The following is a 20802-nucleotide window of genomic DNA, read 5'->3' on the forward strand; positions in this document are numbered from 1 at the left end:
CAATAATAATAATGATAATAATTTTTTTTTTTTTCTTCTTTACATAGGCACAAAGGCCTCAAATTTCAGTGAGGGATTTAGTCAAATCAACATCAGTACTTGACAGGTACTGTTATCAAATCAACCTATCAACCCCCAGAAAAATGAAAGCAAAGTTGGCCTCAGTGAGATTTTGAACTCAGAACGTAAAGGACTGCAGGTAAATGCTGCAAAATATTTCGTCAAACGCTTTAACAATTCAATCGAATTCAAATACAGGCAACGAGGCCTCAGATTAGTAAGGGAAAGGAAATGAGACGGTGTGATGTTCATGCTGTTTTCACAGTACTGATCATCACAAGTTAAACTGACCTTGAATGAGAAACCAAAAGCCTGACAACAGATTGAACTTAACAAGATTTTAACCTTCTCTACTCTGCAGCATTTACCACCAACATTAATAATAATTATTATTATTATTATTATTACTAATTATTATTATTATCATTATTATTAATATTACTATTATTATTATTCCCAGTTTCTTACACAGGTCCAAAGACAACTATAGAAGATACCCATACTGTTCAGTTAATCAGCTAAAAACAGATTTACTAAGATGGTAACAAGCCAACACGTTTTGAGGAAGATTTATACCAATTCATGGCTGCTACTTATTCTAGCAAACCCTTGAAGGGATGTAAGTTAAAGTCAACCACGGCAAGCTTTGGGTAATAATGTTGATAATAATAATAATAATAATAATAATAATGTGGTCTTTCATAGAAACATGGCCAATTTTGTAGAGGATGCAATGTGTATAGATGCCTGAATCAACTACAGCAATAGTAGTAGTAGTAGTATAGTAGTAGTAGTAGTAAGTAAGTAAATAAAGCCATAAATTTGAGAGGATGGGTTGCCCAAGTAAGTCAACCCCATTAATTTGACTGGTACTTTATTTTATGGATATCAGAAGGATGAAAGGCAAAATTGATATCAGCGAAATTCAAACTTAATAATAATAGTAATTATAATAATAATAATAATATTTTCTTTAATAATGATAATAATCACTAGTAATAGAAATAGAAGAGAAATTAAAAGACAAACAAAATCATGAGACTTTATGAAAACCAAAAACAACAAAATTACCAACAAAAACAGGAAGGTTGGGTGTGAGGCTCCCTAAACAAAGCTGGTTATATATGCTGGTTTATACAATATGTACAAGCATAAAACACTTCTTAATTAAACGTAGTAGTAGTAGTAGTAGTAGTAGTAGTAGTATAGTAGTAGTAGTAGTAGTAGTACATTTTAGGTGGGGGGGAGGAGAAGGTTTTATATCTTTTTTTCTTCCAGTTGGGAATAGGTAAGTTTTGTTTTTATATTCTTTTTGTTAAACCCATCAACAACAACAACAACAACAAAAGGAATATAGATTTAAATTATAAACAAACAGAGAAAAAAAAAAGAAAATGAAAATTTAAAAGAAAACAACATGAATAAAAGAATCAAATAAAAACAGTGCCATCAATGAGATAAGAGATATACATATTACATATATTTTATATATATCGTATAAATCACATATATATATATATATCACAAATATATATCCTTTATATATATATACATACATATATATATATATATATATATATATATATATCACATATATATATCATATATATATATCACATATATATATCATAAATATATATCCTTTATATATATATATCACATATATATATCATATATATATATATATATTATTTCATATATATATATATAGGTATATATAATGTGCTATGTGTGTGAAAAAATTAAACAATAATTGAAGATATTGATGTTAGCGACATGTAAATAGCAGTGGTATATGTCAAGTGTGTGTATGTGTGTCTATGTTTCATGATAAGAAATGAAGCAAATTTCAATGTAAATTTAGCAAGTAGTAGTAGCAGCAGCAGTAGCAGTAATTTCTTACATTAACAATGTGTTTCGACTAGGCACCAGGCCCATCTCTTTGAATGCAACAGTCAACTTATTTAAACCAGTGTGCAGGTAATGACAATGAAAAGGTTTATTTGTTTAATTAAGATACTCGAATGAGGGCAAGAAATCTGATACTATACAGAATACAGTAAAAATTGTGTGAATGTGTCTGTGTCCCCGTCTATTTATATGTGTGTGTGTGTGTCATCATCGTCGTCATTTAGCGTCCGTTCTCCATGCTAGCATGGGTTGGACGGTTCAACTGGGGTCTGTGAAGCTGGAAGGCTTCATCAGGCCCAGATATAAATATATATATATATATATTCAACTCATTTGTTTTTGTATTTCAAGTTGTTTACTGTTTGTGATGCCCAGCACCCATAAATGCATGTGTGTGTGTGTGCGTGCGTGAGTAAGTATATGTGTGTGTGTGTATATATGTATATATATATATATTTATGTTTATACATATATATATATATATATATATCACATATATATATATATATTTATGTTTATATATATAGTATATATATATATAATATATATATATATAGTATATATATATATATTATTTATGTTTATATATATATATATATATTTATGTTTATATATATAGTATTTATATTTATATATATATATATATTTATGTTTATATATATAGTATTTATATTTATATATATATTTATGTTATATATATAGTATATATATATATATATATACACACACACACACCATCTATATATACGCACACACCTTTCAATCTATCTGCATACATACACACAGACCCACATTTGAGCTTTGGCCTAAATTTGAGTAAAGGTGGTTATCTCAAATTTGAAACAATAAATACTCTCTGTCAACCTGAAAGGTTGCCTTTGGTGGTCAACACAAGAATGAGAAAACCTGTTTCTGAGGGCTGAACAGCTTCTCCATGCCAAATTCTTAAATTCTTCACTCCCCTTACTCACATCATCCTCAAAAACCAAGCACCCTACTCATGTTTGAAAATGCCTCTCTCTCTCTGTCTGACTCTCACTCACTTACACACACACACACACACACACACACACACACACACACACACAACACACACACACACACACACACACACACACACACACACACTGTCTCACAGAGATTTTGCCCAACAACTGTTATTTATATCCAAGCATGTGTAACATCATAAATCTATCAATTGGCTTTGACGTCAACCTGACACTGCCCGTCGTTAAACTTGAATGCCTTGGTCATCTTGTTCTGACCAACCATTTTGTGCTATGCATTAAACCAGTGTTTTTACACACACACACACACACACATATATATATATATATATATATATATATGTGTGTGTGTGTGGTGTGTGTGTGTGTGTGTGTAAAAACAGGGTGTGTGTATATATATCATGCTATGTTATTACATTATTAATATATTATTATTATTTTTTTTTATCTAGTTTCAGCTCAAGAGCTGTGGCCATGCTGGGGCACCGCCATTTACTATATCTGATTTTTTTTTTAAACTTGTACCTCTTACAGAGTCCACTGTTATTGTACACTTTGTTACTGTACACATTGCATAATGATGTCACAACACAACAGAAGTGTAGCTGCTCCCATCACTGGGTCAATGAATGCGTTTTTTGTGTTGTTTTACTGTTAATTAAACTGACTGCTTAGAATATAGTCGAGGGTGGGGGGAAAATAGAAAAACTAAACCTGTTGTTAATACAACCAGATGGACACCCAAATCTACAAGACAGACAAACATGAGAAACAAAGACACAGGTAGCCACAACCACAGCCCAACAACAGTGTGAATGTTTTGTAAATATCGGCATCAGCAGCCATTATCAAAATCCAAAGAAGGAACAACAAAAACAAACGAAAAAAATCATCATTTTCTTTGTTTTCTTTTTCTTTCTTTCTTAAAAGAGGGAGTGGGTGTCAGTTTTTTTCTTTATATTTTTCGTTTCTTTTTTTGCCTAATTTTCTTTTTTATTTAATTTTTTTGCAGCAGTAGCAGTGATGAGACAAAAGAGTGGGGGGGGCTCATAAATTGAAAAGAGAAAAAAAACATTTTAAATATGGATACATATATATACATATATATGCATACATGTATATAAGAAGAGAGCAAGAGAGAGAGAGAGCGCGGTGGTAATTAAAGTTACAAGTCAGTGTATGTGTGAATTGGTATATATGTCTGTGTGTAGATATATAGATGTGTGTGTGTGTGTGTGGTGTGTGTGTGTGTGTGTGTCATTTGTGAAAAAAAGTTTGGATGGAGGAAGAAATAACAAAATAAAAACTTGGAAAAAAAAAAGTTGCTTCTATTGGACACCCCTCTACCCACCATCCAGTAACACATAGATTGTTATAGTCCGATGTAGTTTTGTTTGTGTGTATCTTTTGCAGAACCACAGAGACAGACAGACAAACAGACAGAGATAGACAGACAAATAAAAACAAGAGGAAGGGAGGGATGGTAATGGTCCAAGTCCCTCTCCCTCCAGTCACCCACCATCTCCTTTTTTTTTTTTGCTTTTTTTTTTTCTCTCTTTTTATGTATTTCCCCACCACTACTCAATTGAACGCTCAATGAATTCCAAGAACCTCTTGGCATACTGATCAGGGCGCACTGTTGAGATCTCGGCACCAGAACCGTGTTTTACAGTCTTTGCAGCCTGAGCAGTCCGTTTCTTCATGCCGTACTTCGTAAGGATGTCTATCATAGCCAAGAAATAAATGATTTGTTTGTCTTCTGCAAAAAAAGAAAAAAGTAGTAACAGGTCAATGAAATTCAGCATATTATTATTATTATTATTACTATTTTTATTATTGTTATTATTCATAGTTTGATAAATATATCAATACATATTTTGTTTTGGGATTTGGTTTGCGAGAATATTTATGTGAGTTTGTGTGTTGAAGCATATTCTGCTGTGTCTGGGGACAGTCATCCCCTTTTTGTGCCTTATAATTTAACACACTCACGGGTAAAATTTCCACTTACTTCTTATTTTTATTTTCTTTAAATTTTTTTGTTGCTTCCTGCAACCTTTTCAAGACTATTGAAAAGGTTGCAAGATGCAACAAAAAAATTTTAAGAAAATAAAAATAAGAAATAAGTGGAAATTTTACCGGTGAGTGTGTTAAATTATAAGGCACAAAAAGAAAATGACTCTCCCCAGACACAACAGAGTATATCAACACATTTCTTTTGAAACACATGAAGAACAGGATAATTCTTAGAAAACATACATAAAATTGCTTCAAGTCAACATATATATATGTATATGTTCAAAGAATACACTAAGCATATTTACAAAACCTAGCATTACCATCTTCTAAAATGGGTATGTCTATCCTTATATGTAATCATTGGAATTCCTTATAAAACCTGTTGTACAAATTACAAAGAGGAAACGAGCACCATCAGGATCTGCCATAATGTTAAATTAAAAGTCAACACTAAGTCAGTGTAATTCTTTACAACAGTCACTTGCTATTACTATGTTAATTACTTAGAACATTATTGCCATGTGAGCAACAGAAATTGGTGTGAGGCCAGTTATAACATTCAAATAATGCAAGCAATAACTCTCAAAGTGCTTTTGATTATCATGTGATCATCATCATCCTCATCATTTAACATCCACTTCTCATGTTGGGCATGGGTGGGATGGTTTGACAGGAGCCAGCAAGGCAGAAGCCTGCACCGGGCTTCTGTGTCTGTTTCAGCAGGATTTTTACAGCTGGATGCCCTTCTTAACACCAACCACCCAGCAGACAAAATACAGCCGCAAAATATATATATATTTATACACTGCAATAAAGATAATCTTTTGTAATTTGTGTAACTTTGTGCTATAATGTAATTCTCTTAAGGCATTGATCAACTTTTATCCTTAGTACTGATTTTGTGCCATCCTTCGGCAATTGTTAAGTACCAGGCTGAATCAACTACGCTTCCCCACTCCCTATAAAAATCATAATCTGTAGCCTTGTACATAAATCACAACAGATTAATGTTATTTAGTTTATCTGAGTTGATATACCAAAAAGTAGTTCAGTACTAGGGTTGAATTTCTTGACTACACACACCCAGAAAATGTTTGGCTCTAGTTCTAAGAAATCACTATTAGAAAAGGCAGCAGGCATAAATCATCATCATCATCGTTTAACATCCGTTTTCCATGCTAGCATGGGTTGGACGGTTCAACCAGGGTCTGGGAAGCCAGGTGGCTGCACCAGGCTCCAGTCTGATCTGGCAGTGTTTCTACAGCTGGATGCCCTTCCTAACGCCAACCACTCCGTGAGTGTAGTGGGTGCTTTTTACATGCCACCAGAACAGGGGCCAGAGGAGGCTGGCAACAGCCATGATCAGTTGGTGCTTTTTACATGCCACCGGCACAGATGCCAATCAAGGCGGTGCTGGCATCAGCCATGTTCGGATGGTGCTTTTTACATGCCACCAGCACGGGTATCACAACTACAATTTCCATTTGATTTTTATCCTGATGTTGATGTACTTCACTCAATAGGTTTCCTCAAGCACAGCAGGTCACCATACAATCCAAGGTAAGCACAGCAGGCTGTCCTGCAAACCATGAACTCACTTCATTTGTCGGGTCTTCACAGTCACAGCATATCTCCAGAGGTTTCAGTCTTCCGTCATTGCCTCTGTGAGGCCCAATGTGCCACCGGCACGGGTATCACAACTACAATCTCCATTTGATTTTTATTTTGATGTTGATGTACTTGACTCAATAGGTCTCCTCAAGACCTATTTCTAAATGAATACATATTTTGTTTTGCTCTCTACATTCTAAATACAAGAGTTCAAATCCAAACAAAATCAAAAATAAAGGTACCAGACATGTACTAAGACCAATATAAATCACTATAATCCTCTCAAAAAATCTGTAATGTCATTATAAAAAAATATTAAAAATCAAAGTTTTGTAAAATATAAAGATTTGTGTGTGTGAGTGTGTTTTAGTAGAGGAAAAATGAGTTCTTTTTTTGTTCTAGGTGAATGCTTAGAAATATCACATCAATACACACATACTTACATAAATACATATAAGACAAAAAGAGAAAGGAGAGAGGTGTGACAAATATATAAAAATGCAAACTTAAAAGCAGAAAAACAGTTTAATTTTCGATAATTTTTAACATTTTTATTACCTTTCCCGCTTTTTATACCAAAAATCTCAATTTTGGGATCAACCTCTCCGGTGAATGGTTGTCCAACGAATGTTTGGGGGCTATCGGGTGGAGTAGGTACACTTCCCATCACATCATTAATTTCTTCCTCTTCTAGAAGTCCATCATCAGCTTCACCGTCAGCATTTTCTCCGTTCTCTGCCTCTGCTTCAGCCTCTAGCTGAGCTTCAAATGCTTCCTGTTCAGCTTTCTCACAGTCATGAATACCAACAATTAAACTATAATCCATCAAGTGTAAACCGGCAAGAAACTAGAAGGGAACAAAGAAACAAAACAAAGAAGTAAAGTAAGACGTTCTCTTCAACAAAGAACAAAAACTGGTCGATGTAAGTTTGATCAACATTGTCAATTCTAAGAGTAAACTCTGACAGCAGATAGTAAACAACAACTTTAACCCTTTAGCATTTAAACCGGCCATATCCGGCCAAAAGTATTCTGCCTGTTTTATGTTCAAACTGGCCAGATCTGGTCTCTCACACCAACCCTACAATATCGTTTTAAAAATTAACAGCTACCTCATCAAAATCTCATAGCTACGAGATAATGCCTGATTAGTTCAAAACAAGGTGGATGAAGAAGCATTAATTTTGGCAGAATAATGCGAACACTAAAGGGTTAAAAGGGTTGGAGGCTCTACATTTCTGAATTCAAGTCTCATTACAAGCTCTATAGATTCATAACACATACTGGAAATCAATGAAATCAAATAAAATAAGAAACAAGTATGGACTGTCATCAACATAATTATAATCCTCCTCTATGAATTTACAGTTCTCTAATAATGTAAGAAACAGTAGAATAGCTAATTAAATATTTCAGTAATTTGTTGCATTCCTTGATATTATGAGTTCGAGCGTGATCAAATAATTACCAGTTGTGTAATGGGATCTGGGTTTTGTTATTTTCAGCCATTGAAAAAGAAGGTTGTGAATCCATATACTAAAAGATGTGACTTATTTCCCCTTCATTTTGTCAATAAATGCTAAGCTGAACAGTAAACCATTTTCCCCTTCTTTTGCCCAAATTTATGCAGGTGTTCAAATTGATTCTAGTAAAATGAATGATATTGAAAGCTTTTGCAGGTGAAACAGAGCAAGATTTCAAAAGAACTGTATGCATTCATTTGGAGAATTTCTGTCTCCACTTATGCTCTGGTGTATGTATGTATATATATATATATATAATTTACAAGATAAGGGCAGTAGAAAAATTCTCGATAACCATTATAATTTATGCGTCTCCATGGGTATGAGTAAGTATTTCTTTTATATCTCGCGTATTTGCCGCTGAAGAGGGGGAAATTTCTTATGAATTAACCCCGAAATTGGATCAATACGGTAATAACGAATTTTTTAGAGATTTCTATCGATTTGTTTCGAGACACATAAATTATAATGGTTATCGACAATTTTTTGTTTCGACATATTTGGCATTAGAATTTTTCTACTGCCCTTATCTTGTAAATTATGTATAAATTTTACCTTTAAAGGCATTTTTTTGATATGCTGGCCATTGATAAAATTTTTTTCCCGAAAAAAATTTTATCCTATGTATGTATGTATGTATTTGTATGTGTGGATGAGTTTTCTTATTACACATCTCTGCCTACACATTTTGCAAACACCTCATTCTGTCTTTCCTTTATTGTTACTAAAGCTCTTATAATGCATCTAGGCTTTTTTTATCAATTTACTTTGGCCTACATTATGAACAGAGTTTTTAAGAATAATTTACTCTTTCCAGCCCAGATCTAGCTTATGCTTCAATCCAGCCCACAGAGCCAAAAGAGTTTGATACCTCTATCCTAGATATGAGAATTTAAGAGAAAGAGAAGAAGTGAGCGAGAAAGGGATTGGTATCTCCTCCAGGAAGAGATATATCATCTATCAATTGCTTCACACTAAGAAATCAAAAGTAAATACTGACACTTAACAACAATTGCAGTCTCTTCCTGGTATTAAAGTCACTCCCCTCTGGTGAGGAGGATTGGCTTTCAAGAGTTCTGTGTCAGTACCACATAAAAAGCACTCAGCACACTCTGTAAAGTGGTTGACATTAGGAAGGGCATCCAACAGCAGAAACCGTGACAAAGCTTGCCAGCTTTGGTCAAACCATCCAACCCATGCCTGCATGGACAATGGATGTTAAATGATGATGATGATACAATTTTTCAATTTTTTCTTTTTTTTTTTACCCTAAGTATACATGGTGTTATGCAGTTTGGAAATAACAATCTTCCCTGGGTAGGACACCAGAATTTTCACAGGAATATTCAAAATTTAATAACTATAGTCTTCTGAAACAAGTTTAAGAGCAAGAAGTAATTATTTAGAAAAGAAATCATTCATCCTATAGGATCAATGAATTCAATTAACCTCCCTCCCAAATTTTTGGCCTTGTGCTTATATTTGAAGATTGTTATCATTGAGGGACTGGCAGAGTTGATAGCCAGTCGGACTAAATGTTTTGTGGATGTTTGTTCTAGCTCTTTATATTCTGAGTTCAAACATTACCAAGACCAACTTTGCCTGCCATCTTTCCAGGAGTCGAAAAAATAAAGTACAAATGAAGTACTACTGTGAATTTAATTGATTTACCCTTCCCTTCAAAATTGCTGTATTATTATTGTTGTTGATATAATTACTATTAATATCATTATTAAGGCAGTGACCTTGTAGAATTATTAGCAAGTCAGATAAAATGCCTAGTGATATTACTTCCAGTTCTTTATGCTCTGGATTCAAACTCCACTGTGGTTGACTTAGCCTTTTAATTTTTCGGGGGTTGATGAAATACATACCAATTTCTTTACTGCCCACAGGGGGCTACACACAGAGGGGACAAACAAGGACAGACAAACGGATTAAGTCGATTATATCGACCCCAGTGCGTAACTGGTACTTATTTAATCGACCTCGAAAGGATGAAAGGCAAAGTCAACCTCGGCGGAATTTGAACCCAGAACGTAGCGGCAGACGAAATACTGCTAAGCATTTCACCCGGCGTGCTAACGTTTCTGCCAGCTCGCCGCCTTGATGAAATACATACCAGTCAACCACTGAGGATAATGTAATCGACACTCCCACTCCCCTCAAAACTGCTGGCATTGTGCCAAAATTTGAAACCATTATTGTGAGCAGCAGCAGCTGCCATGATAAGAGTAACAATAAATGGTGTGAAAGGAGGGGGAGGAGAAGGGAATACCTATTTCTTTACTACCCACAAGGGGCTAAACTCAGAGAGGACAAACAAGGACAGACAAAGGGATTAAGTCGATTATATCGACCACAGTGCGTAACTGGTACTTATTTAATCGACCCCGAAAGGATGAAAGGCAAAGTCAACCTAGGTGGAATTTGAACTCAGAACATAACAGCAATCAAAATACAACTACGCATTTCGCCCGGCATGCTAACGTTTCTGCCAGGGAATACCATTTGCCTACTTACTTCAGTATCAGCATTCAACTTCTTCATAAAGATATCTTTTTCTGCAGCTCCAATATGTATGATGACACCATCATTGACAAAGTCATTATCTTTCAAGGTTGGGAGGTCTTTTGCCTGCAAAATAAATCAAAACCTTTCAACAATCTGTAGAATGATTACAAATATTTGTGCTTCAGTTCTTTATTTTTATTTCTAAGTTTTAAGTAGAAAATAAGAATTTCCAGGAAGCCTTGCAGAATCTTTCCAAAAATCATAATTGCCAGTTTTGAAAAGTATTAGAAGATCTATACAGCAGAAATCACATTGCTTTTAGCAGATAATATAAGTAACAATTGAAGTGGTTTAGCTCTAGATCAGCTCAGACAATGTAAACTTAAATTCAAAGGCATTCCAGCTTTCATTATGCTACTTCTTTGGTACAATGCAACCAAGACTACATTATCTAATCTATATTGATGCACATGATAGAACTGCACCCTTATTGAAATTGTAAAATCTATGACTCACTATATCCAATAAATGAGACTAAACAAGAAGTATTGACTTCTTGTTTAGTTTCATGTTAGCCCTAACTAAGCAAATCTATTTTTAAAGGAGTTCTAGCCACAATAAAGCACTAGTCAAGTAATAAGGTCAATGGTACTGACTAACCCACTCCCTCAAAATTGTTGGCCTTGTACCTAAATTAGAAACAAGCACCATCCGTTCGTGGCTGTTGCCAGCCTCGCCTGGCCCCCGTGCTGGTGGCACGTAAAAAGCACCATCCGTTTGTGGCCGTTGCCAGCCTCACCTGGCCCCCGTGCCGGTGGCACATAAAAAGCACCATCCGATCGTGGCCGTTTGCCAGACTCGTCTGGCACATAAAAAGCACCCACTACACTCATGGAGTGGTTGGCGTTAGGAAGGGCATCCAGCCGTAGAAACATTGCCAGATAAGACCGGAGCCTGGTGCAGCCTTCTGGCTTCCCAGACCCCAGTTGAACTGTCCAACCCATGCTAGCATGGAAAGCGGATGCTAAACGATGATGATGATGATGAATTATGACTATTACATACACAAAATCAGTAGGGCACCCAACAAAATGACTTGATGTCTATTCATTTTACTGAGACCTAATATACCTGCTAGAGACAACTCAGTATTTCAGTCTCTAGAATCAATAAAAAAAAAACAGTACCAGTAAAAGACTGTGAATAAATGAATCATAGTATAAGAGCTACTTACCTTCTCTTTATCACTTGCTTGCCGATCAACAGTAGATCCCTGGAATAAATGAAAGTCGTTAAATATATTTATATAGAGAATCTACTGGAAATATATAGAAACAAAGAACAAACAGACTGGGAGTATATAGAGGGCCTATCATTGATGGGGTTGCAAATGGCAGCAAAAGGACCATGACAAGCATAATTGATTAGCCAACCAAACAATTAATCAAACAGTCAATAAGTGAACTGAGTAAATACTTCACAAATTGATAAATAACAAATAAAGAAGTGAAATAGAACCAGTGTGTGTGTGTGTGTGTGTGTGTGTGTGTGTGTTTTATTGGCATAACGACCCTCCCAATATACAACAAAATATGTTTCAACACAAGAGTTCACATCAAGAATCTTGCTAACCAAATACAAAAACAAAACAATATAAAATTTCATCAATTACAGAAATTTTCCAGTGTACAGAATATGTACAGCTAATCATATTTAATAGCAATGCTCCAAGTGGTGAACACAGTATGAATAAACAGGCTTATGCTGCACATGTGCTTGTAGGTCAAGAAACAACAAATGGGGGGAGTAACTAGTCCTTGATGATCAAGGACATCCAGTTTTCCAGTTTTTTAAGGGTTTCTTCAACTGGCTTTTGGCAGTACCCACCACACTATTGGGAAATTTTAGTTTGTCCAGGGGACTGAGCAAGATGTCAAGCAGATTCTAATCTGGTTCCTTGTGTTCTAATAACAATGCCTCTGATGATGATGCTGCCAAGCTGCATTGGCCCAAATCGGGGCTCTTCCCCTTGAATGAACATCAGTATCATGAAGAAGAGAGACTTGTATGCAGAGGCATGCAGCCAGTCTTTCTCAAAATTTCTTCCCTGCACATACATGTACAGATGCATGACCAGCCATAACAGGCAAAGACTATATATATATATATATATATATATATATATATATATATATATAAGTCAGGACGCCATGATAGATCGTTAGCTCCTACACGCATTTTTTTTCTTTCCTTGTTTTTTGTGTATCTTTCTGTCGAAGAGCGTAGGCTCGAAACATAAAAGACTTTTTCTATTTCTATTCCTGAGCGCTATACTAATACATTTGTTTGTTTGTACTCCACCTGCCTTCGTCTTTTGTTTATTTTCGTAAACTTTCCCATTGTGTGTGTGTGTGTGTGAGTAAATATGAAAATAATTTCATAGTAGACAGATTGTAAACCACAAAATCCTCCAATTCAATATATAGGTTTAAAGTTGGCGGGTATCCATAGCTTATAAAAAAATTACACAAAATAATTTTTGGTTAAATATATAATAAATAAAATATTAAATGTGCATTTCTCAGATGCAGAACATTAGGCAGCATTTAGTATGAATAGGCAGTTCATCAAAGGAATAAAAAAAGCCAAATGAAAGTTACTTCCAGCAGTATCAACCGAGAAAAACAAACATTTATAACAAGCAAAAGTTAGCATTATATGTGACATTGCCCATTTGTCATAGCTGTTCAGCTCTGTTTACCATTAATACTCTATATAACATTAATATAATAATAAAACTGTAAACAAAATCAGTGATAGAGAACACACATGTTACCAACCTTGAGATCATACTTTTTATGGATGGTCAACCTGGGACTGAAGACATTCCTTAAAACAACAAGATAAGTCTCCACATCATTGACAGTAATCCGATACATTCCTAGATATTGCGGTAACAACGTCTGTGCGTGTCTTTCAACAATATACTGCAAATATAGAAATGTACAACGAGTCAAGTTTTGATATTTACATTTGATTTAAAGGAATAGTTTTTAAAATAAAATGTAGAGAGTGGCTGTGTGGTAAGTAGCTTGCTAACCAACCACATGGTTCCGGGTTCAGTCCCACTGCATGGCATCTTGGGCGAATGTCTTCTGCTATAGCCCCGGGCCGACCAATGCCTTGTGAGTGGATTTGGTAGACGGAAACTGAAAGAAGCCTGTCGTATATATGTATATATATATATATATATATGTGTGTGTGTTTGTGTGTCTGTGTTTGTCCCCCTAGCATTGCTTGACAACCGATGCTGGTGTGTTTACGTCCCCGTTACTTAGCGGTTCGGCAAAAAAGAGACCGATAGAATAAGTACTGGGCTTACAAAGAATAAGTCCCGGGGTCGATTTGCTCGACTAAAGGCGGTGCTCCAGCATGGCCGCAGTCAAATGACTGAAACAAGTAAAAGAGAGTAAAGAAAGAGAGTATAACCTAGAACATTACTTTTGTGTTATAACTATGTCAAAATATTTCTAGAATATTAAGATCCATATAAGCAAACTGGGCCATGAGAGATAAAAAAACATTCATACTGAGGTCATATCTTGACCACTTATTATCCTCCATCTGGCACCTGTGTCGGTGGCACATAAAAACACCATCCGAGCGTGGCCGTCTGCCAGCCTCGTCTGGCACCTGTGTCGGTGGCACATAAAAAAAAAACACCATCCGAGCGTGGCCGTTCGCCAGCCTCGTCTGGCACCTGTGTCGGTGGCACATAAAATCACCCACTACACTCTCGGAATGGTTGGCATTAGGAAGGGCATCCAGCTGTAGAAACACTGCCAGATCTGACTGGCCTGGTGCAGCCTTCGGGCTCCCCAGACCCCAGTTGAACCGTCCAACCCATGCTAGCATGGAAAGCGGACGTTAAATGATGATGATGATAACTAAAGGAATCACTACAGGTCAAGTTGACAGGGTGTTAAACTTGTCTAAAGGTCAATAGTTGCTTTTTGCATCAATAACCTCCATGGCTAAAACAACCAACTCTCAGCAACACAATCTACCTGGCTGTAAATATATACCCTAATGAAGTGCAGTATAGCAGCATAAAAGATCAATTATGTTAACTTACAGTGATGCGCTCAGATCTCACCAGGGATCTGAAGAAGGGAGTAAGAGGCTATTCCAATTCATTCTCTTAAAATATACATTTAATATGATGCTGAAATTGGCTACACAACCTGGATGATCAAACTACACTAGATCAATAAAGCAAACTTTTCCCTAGATATTCCAATAATATCTATAGGCGCAGGAGTGGCTGTGTGGTAAGTAGCTTGTTTACCAACCACATGGTTCCGGGTTCAGTCCCACTGCGTGGCACCTTGGGCAAGTGTCTTCTACTATAGCCTCGGGCCGGCCAAAGCCTTGTGAATGGATTTGGTAGACGGAAACTGAAAGAAGCCCGTCGTATATATGTATATATATATATATGTGTGTGTGTGTGTGATTGTGTGTCTGTGTTTGTCCCCCTAGCATTGCTTGACAACTGATGCTGGTGTGTTTATGCCCCCGTTACTTAGCGGTTCGGCAAAAGTGACCGATAGAATAAGTACTGGGCTTACAGAAGAATAATTCCCGGGGTCGAGTTGCTCGATTAAAGGCAGTGCTCCAGCATAGCCGCAGTCAAATGACTGAAACAAGTAAAAGAGTAAACTATCCAATCCCATACTATAATTAATATTTCACTTCAACAACTAATCTCTGCTAATTTCCCCATTCTCCTTATATTTTAAAAATACCATCTTCTACACATTTAAGATTTAAGTTTGTATATAGTGTCAAAAAAATCATACACATACATACTCTTAACTTTCTTAAATTTGATCAGTCTATCCAGAAATTCCTTAGTTGATCTAACACTCCAAAAATAATTAATTCTTGAACCGTTATAAATTTTGTCACAATATTTTTAAAAATATGTTCTAACAACTTTTAAAGCATCATTAATCAATATAGGCAGCTGTTTATTCGTACAGTCACTAGCTCCTACTATGAATCTACTTTTAAAACCTTATGTAGTTTAGGAATCCCAAAAAGTTTAGGGGATATTTTTATCCTTTTCTTCCATTTCTAAACCACTCAATCTTTCTACTTATAATTGTATACATGTTATTACCTATAAACTTAAATTCCTTATCCACTTCTAACTTTTTACCTGTAACCATCATATAACATATATATATATATGATTCGGTTTCTGACTGAAGAATGAAGGCTTCGAATGACTTGTCTGTTTTCCGTGTTCGTCACTTCATGTATTTCACGTTCTTTATATATAAAGTTTTATTCTATATCATCGCAGCGTACGTGCACAAAATCCCTTTATGTTTGTCATATCTCCACCCTTGCACGACTTCTTTATACTTTCTCTTTCCCATCCGCCATTGCTTCTTCACCAAGGTATTTTGGCGCTTCTTTACCAAGTTATTTTGGTGCCTCTTCTTCCCATCCTCTTTAATTCCTTCTTTCTCTCTCTCTTGGTCATTGCTTCTGTCCTCTGCCTTCCACCCTCCTTAATCCCCTCTCTCTCTGTCTCTCTCTCTTACCCCCTTTCTCTCTCCTACCCTCTTCTCTCTCTCACCCTCTTGCAACCTGCTGCTTCTAAGCCATTCCGTTGGCGATAGCCGCTTGTTCCACACGTGTCCCCTCTACCGAAAAGGTAATTGCTTTCCACGCTTGCTGATCAATTGTTTTTGTCTCATTTTGTCTCAAAGTCGTAAGACGCCCCTTGTCATTCTTGTTTTTAACCGTTACTGTTTCCAATTTTGTCTTCGTTTCTTGTTTTCATATTCGTCTCTGTTGCATTTACATTCTTTCCTTCTGCCAAGAAATCTAATGCCCACAGCTTAGTTTTTCCTTGGGGCTGGCCGATTTGGAGCAAATCTCAGAATTAAACAGCCGAAATTTGCCATGATGATTCGGTTTCTGACTGAAGAATGAAGGCTTCGAATGACTTGTCTGTTTTCCGTGTTCGTCACTTCGTGTATTTCACGTTCTTTATATATAAAGTTTTATTATATATATATATATATATATATATATTTGAAAGCCTTTGTAAAAATTATTTTAAATAGTTTTTAAGTATAAAGGGAAGGTTTTTTTTAAATTTTTTTTTTTAAAGTTATAAAATCTTTTATCAGGATGTTACTAACCTATATATCATTCATACATTTGAACTATTGTTTTATAGCAGGATGCCCTTGCTGTTGCTAAACCTTACTGGTTTGGAAACTGTTCAAAAGTGCAACGCCAGCAGACAATTTGTTGTTGACAGGGAAATGACAAACTTCACTGCTTGTGGTTCAACATGTTTTCAATCAAAATATGCAAGATGTAAACATTCAAAATATTTAATATCAAATGCGATTGCTTAGTTTGAAGTTTCACCATTAAAACTAACTTCTCAAAGAAGTGGGGTTTTGAGACAAAATTTTATTCAATTATAGTAGTTTAGTTTTTAAGTGGGGTAAAGTAGTACCGAAGGCAGGTATAATGAGAGGTGGGAGGGAATAGTGGATGGAAGCACTCGGTCGGTTACGACGACGAGGGTTCTGGTTGATCCGAATCAACGGAACAGCCTGCTCGTGAAATTAACGTGTAAGTGGCTGAGCACTCCACAGACACGTGTACCCTTAACGTAGTTCTCGGGGATATTCAGCGTGACACAGTGAGTGACAAGGCCGGCCCTTTGAAATACAGGTACAACAGAAACAGGAAGTAAGAGTGAGAGAAAGTTGTGGTGAAAGAGTACAATAGGGATCACCACCATCCCCTGCCGGAGCCTCGTGGAGCTTTTTTAGGTGTTTTCGCTCAATAAACACTCACAACGCCCAGTCTGGGAATCGAAACCGCGATCCTATGACCGCGAGTCCGCTGCCCTAACCACTGGGCCATTGCGCCTCCACAATGGGAGGGAATAGTAATGGTTGAACAAACAAAAGGGAAGAAATGCAGTGAGGTCATCATATACTGAGAGCTTATGTTGCCATGCAGTATATCTCTTTCCTATTGTAATAATATTCCAGGTTATAGTGTGCCTGGGATAAACAGGAAATGACGGACTGCTGTTACTTATCTGTTATAGAAGTTTGAAGAATTTTATGTAATCAACTACCGTATGACTAAACATAAAACATTTGGGCTACAGAAGATTACTAATTATATTCAGCTGTAAGGATTTACATGTTTAAGAAGTCTAAGGGTTTGAAATGTTGCAATGAATAATGTACAAGTGTTGTACTTACTAGATGAGATGAGTTCTGAACTACTTAATAATTGCTCTGTAAAGAATATCTTGATGTTTTCTAATATCTAAAGTTGGCATACTTTTTAATATTTTTTTTAATATCATCATCATCATCATCATTTAACGTCTGTTCTCCATGCTAGTATGGGTTGGACGATTCGACCGGGGATCTGGGAAGCCAGAAGGCTGCACCAGGCTCCAGTCCTATCTGGCAATGTTTCTACAGCTGGATGCCCTTCCTAATGCCAACCACTCCGTAAGTGTAGTGGGTGCTTTTTACGTGCCACCTGCACTGGAGCCAGGCGAGGCTGGCATCGGCCACGGTCGGATTGGTGCATTTTACGTGCCACCTGCACGGAAACCAGTCGATGCGGCACTGGCTTCGGCCACGATTTTGCATGATTTGGCCCTTGACAGAATCTTCTATGAAATGTTAAAATTTGTTAGTCTTTGAGCAGCTTTAAATATTTTGATTGTGGAAGTACTAGCTTTTCCTGTGAGGAGCAGGGATTTAAATGAAAAGACCTGTTGGTAACATCTTTGTTTATAGATACATGCATTGAAGCCAATATAGAAACAAACCCATGAAACTAATCAATGGAGCCTTGTGGATATGTTCTTGGTTGTGCAATGTCGTTTAAGTGAGTATAGGTTGCTATTAGAGTAATTGCAGTTATGTGGCGGAATTACATTGCCAGAGTGAATATTTTTTAGTTTGGTTGCACTAAAAAAAATCTTTGATTAAAAAATAATGATAAAATGGAATGTCATGTAACAATCATAAAATCCTTTTCGTTTTTTCTAATAACATTGTAATGAATCTATAACTAGATATTAATGCTTAATGCCACTATGAAACTAAGTGACAGACATACTCTTTACTCTTTTACTCGTTTCAGTCATTTGACTGCAGCCATGCTGGAGCACCGCCTTTAGTCGAGCAAATCGACCCCGGGACTTATTCTTTGTAAGCCCAGTACTTATTCTATCGGACTCTTTTGCCGAACTGCTAAGTGATGGGGACGTAAACACACCAGCATCAGTTGTCAAGCAATGCTAGGGGGACAAACACACATACATATATATATACATATATACGACAGGCTTCTTTCAGTTTCCGTCTACCAAATCCACTCACGAGGCATTGGTCGGCCCGGGGCTATAGCAGAAGACACTTGCCCAAGATACCACGCAGTGGGACTGAACCCGGAACCATGTGGTTGGTTAGCAAGCTACTTACCACACAACCACTCCTGCGCCTATTTAGTATTCTTTAAATAATAATAAATGTCTCAAGTTTTGGCATAAGGTTGGCAATTTTAGGGGAAGTGGGTGAGTCAATTACATTGAACTTAGTATTTGAATACTACTTTATTTTATCGGCCCTGAAAGGATGAAAGGCAAAGCTGACCTCAGCAGGATTCAAGCCCAACACATAAAGAGCTAGAAGAACTACCACTAAGCATTTTATTCAATGGACTAATAAGTCTGTCGTCGGCAGCATCAGCAGCGGCAGCAGCAGCAGCAGGTTCTAACAGGTACAAGGCTGGAAATTTAGCAAGGAGGGGCTCAGTTGATAAATCCCATTTCAGCAGTTGACTGGTACTTATTTTATTGACCCCTCAGGGGAATGAACTTCAAAGCTGGCTCTGGCAAAAGCATAAAAAACCAAAACAAATACTATAAGGCACTCTTAAGTAGTCTGCTAATCTGCAACCCTCTTTAAATAATAATAAAAAAAAGATTAAACGCTAACTCATTAATTGATTATACATATTTAAATGCAGTCAATATTTTCCCTTGAGTTGTAGTGTTGGCATTCAGTATAGAATTATCTGCAAAGAGAAGTTCACAGATAGTGGTGGTTTGGACATTACATTCAGCTTTGAAGCATGTGAGATTATGAAAGCTGCCATCCATTCAGTAATGGATACATACACCTGCAGGGTTATCTCTGACAGCATCTGTAAGCATTGCTTAGAACATCATACTGAACAGTGTTAATGCTAGTATATGATTCTGTTGTACAGTATTGCTGACTGGAAAGTCTGCTGATGCTTCATCATCATCACCATCATCATCACCATCATCATCATCAAGGCCTTTGAATCATCGTGAAACAGGCCTGATAATGATTGTTGATTTATCTGAGTAGCTAAATGTAGGCATAACCATCCAGAGACTTTTATAGCTCACACTGTCAAACGCCTTGGTTATATGTACAAACGTGGTACATAGACATTGGTGTAGTTCTTAGCATTTCTCATGTTGTTGCCTCACAGTAAATGCCCCGTTCACGGAGCCATGTCTCTTTTGGAAACTACAAGAACTCTCTGAGAGCAGGGCTCTTCTCAAGGTGTTTGATGAGATACTTCAGAACTCTGACAAGGATCTTCCTAGCAGTGGACAATAGGCAGAGGCCAAAATGGTTGTACTTGTAGATGTGAATTATTGAAGCATCTTTGAATTTCTTGGTTCCAGAAAGATAAGAATATTTGCATCAACTTATGTTGAAGAATGGCTCCTGAATTTCTGCTGGTATGGCATTTGATCCAAAAGTTTTACCACAGGATAGTTACTTAATGGCTTTTGCCACTTCAACGTCAGAGGGATGATTGTCTAGTTTGGAGCTGGTTTTCACTTGGTGCAGTCATCAGTGGCCAACTGGGGAATGTGCCTTAGTTTTCTGCCTGTCTTTCTATATTTTTGAATATTTTCTGTACAAACCAATTGCCAACAGCCAAGGATTATTAAATAAACCATTACAATCATGAACCAGATGTAATAGTTGATTGGTGGACTTTTGGAATAGCTATCACTACTTCATAGAAAAAAGTACCAGTGA

The 20802-nt window shown here is 36.5% G+C and overlaps 1 protein-coding gene across 3 annotated transcripts in view; it reads right to left on the reverse strand.

The window, feature by feature from the left end:
- Positions 1 to 3563: 3563 nt before the first annotated feature.
- The window catches only part of LOC115215507 (phosphatidylinositol 5-phosphate 4-kinase type-2 alpha), a 161313-nt gene continuing 144074 nt past the window's right edge, over positions 3564 to 20802 (reverse strand). For all 3 annotated transcript variants that reach the window (XM_036505786.1, XM_029784670.2, XM_036505787.1), the window contains 5 exons: positions 13486 to 13632; positions 11880 to 11918; positions 10655 to 10768; positions 7167 to 7455; positions 3564 to 4737 (listed from right to left, as the gene is read on the reverse strand). In XM_036505786.1, coding sequence (XP_036361679.1) covers positions 4556 to 4737; positions 7167 to 7455; positions 10655 to 10768; positions 11880 to 11918; positions 13486 to 13632 — 771 coding nt within the window. In that variant the 3' untranslated portion in view covers positions 3564 to 4555. The remainder of the gene's footprint in view (positions 4738 to 7166; positions 7456 to 10654; positions 10769 to 11879; positions 11919 to 13485; positions 13633 to 20802) is intronic.

The sequence above is a fragment of the Octopus sinensis genome, linkage group LG9 (genome assembly GCF_006345805.1).
Source record: "Octopus sinensis linkage group LG9, ASM634580v1, whole genome shotgun sequence".
Lineage (NCBI taxonomy): Eukaryota > Metazoa > Mollusca > Cephalopoda > Octopoda > Octopodidae > Octopus > Octopus sinensis.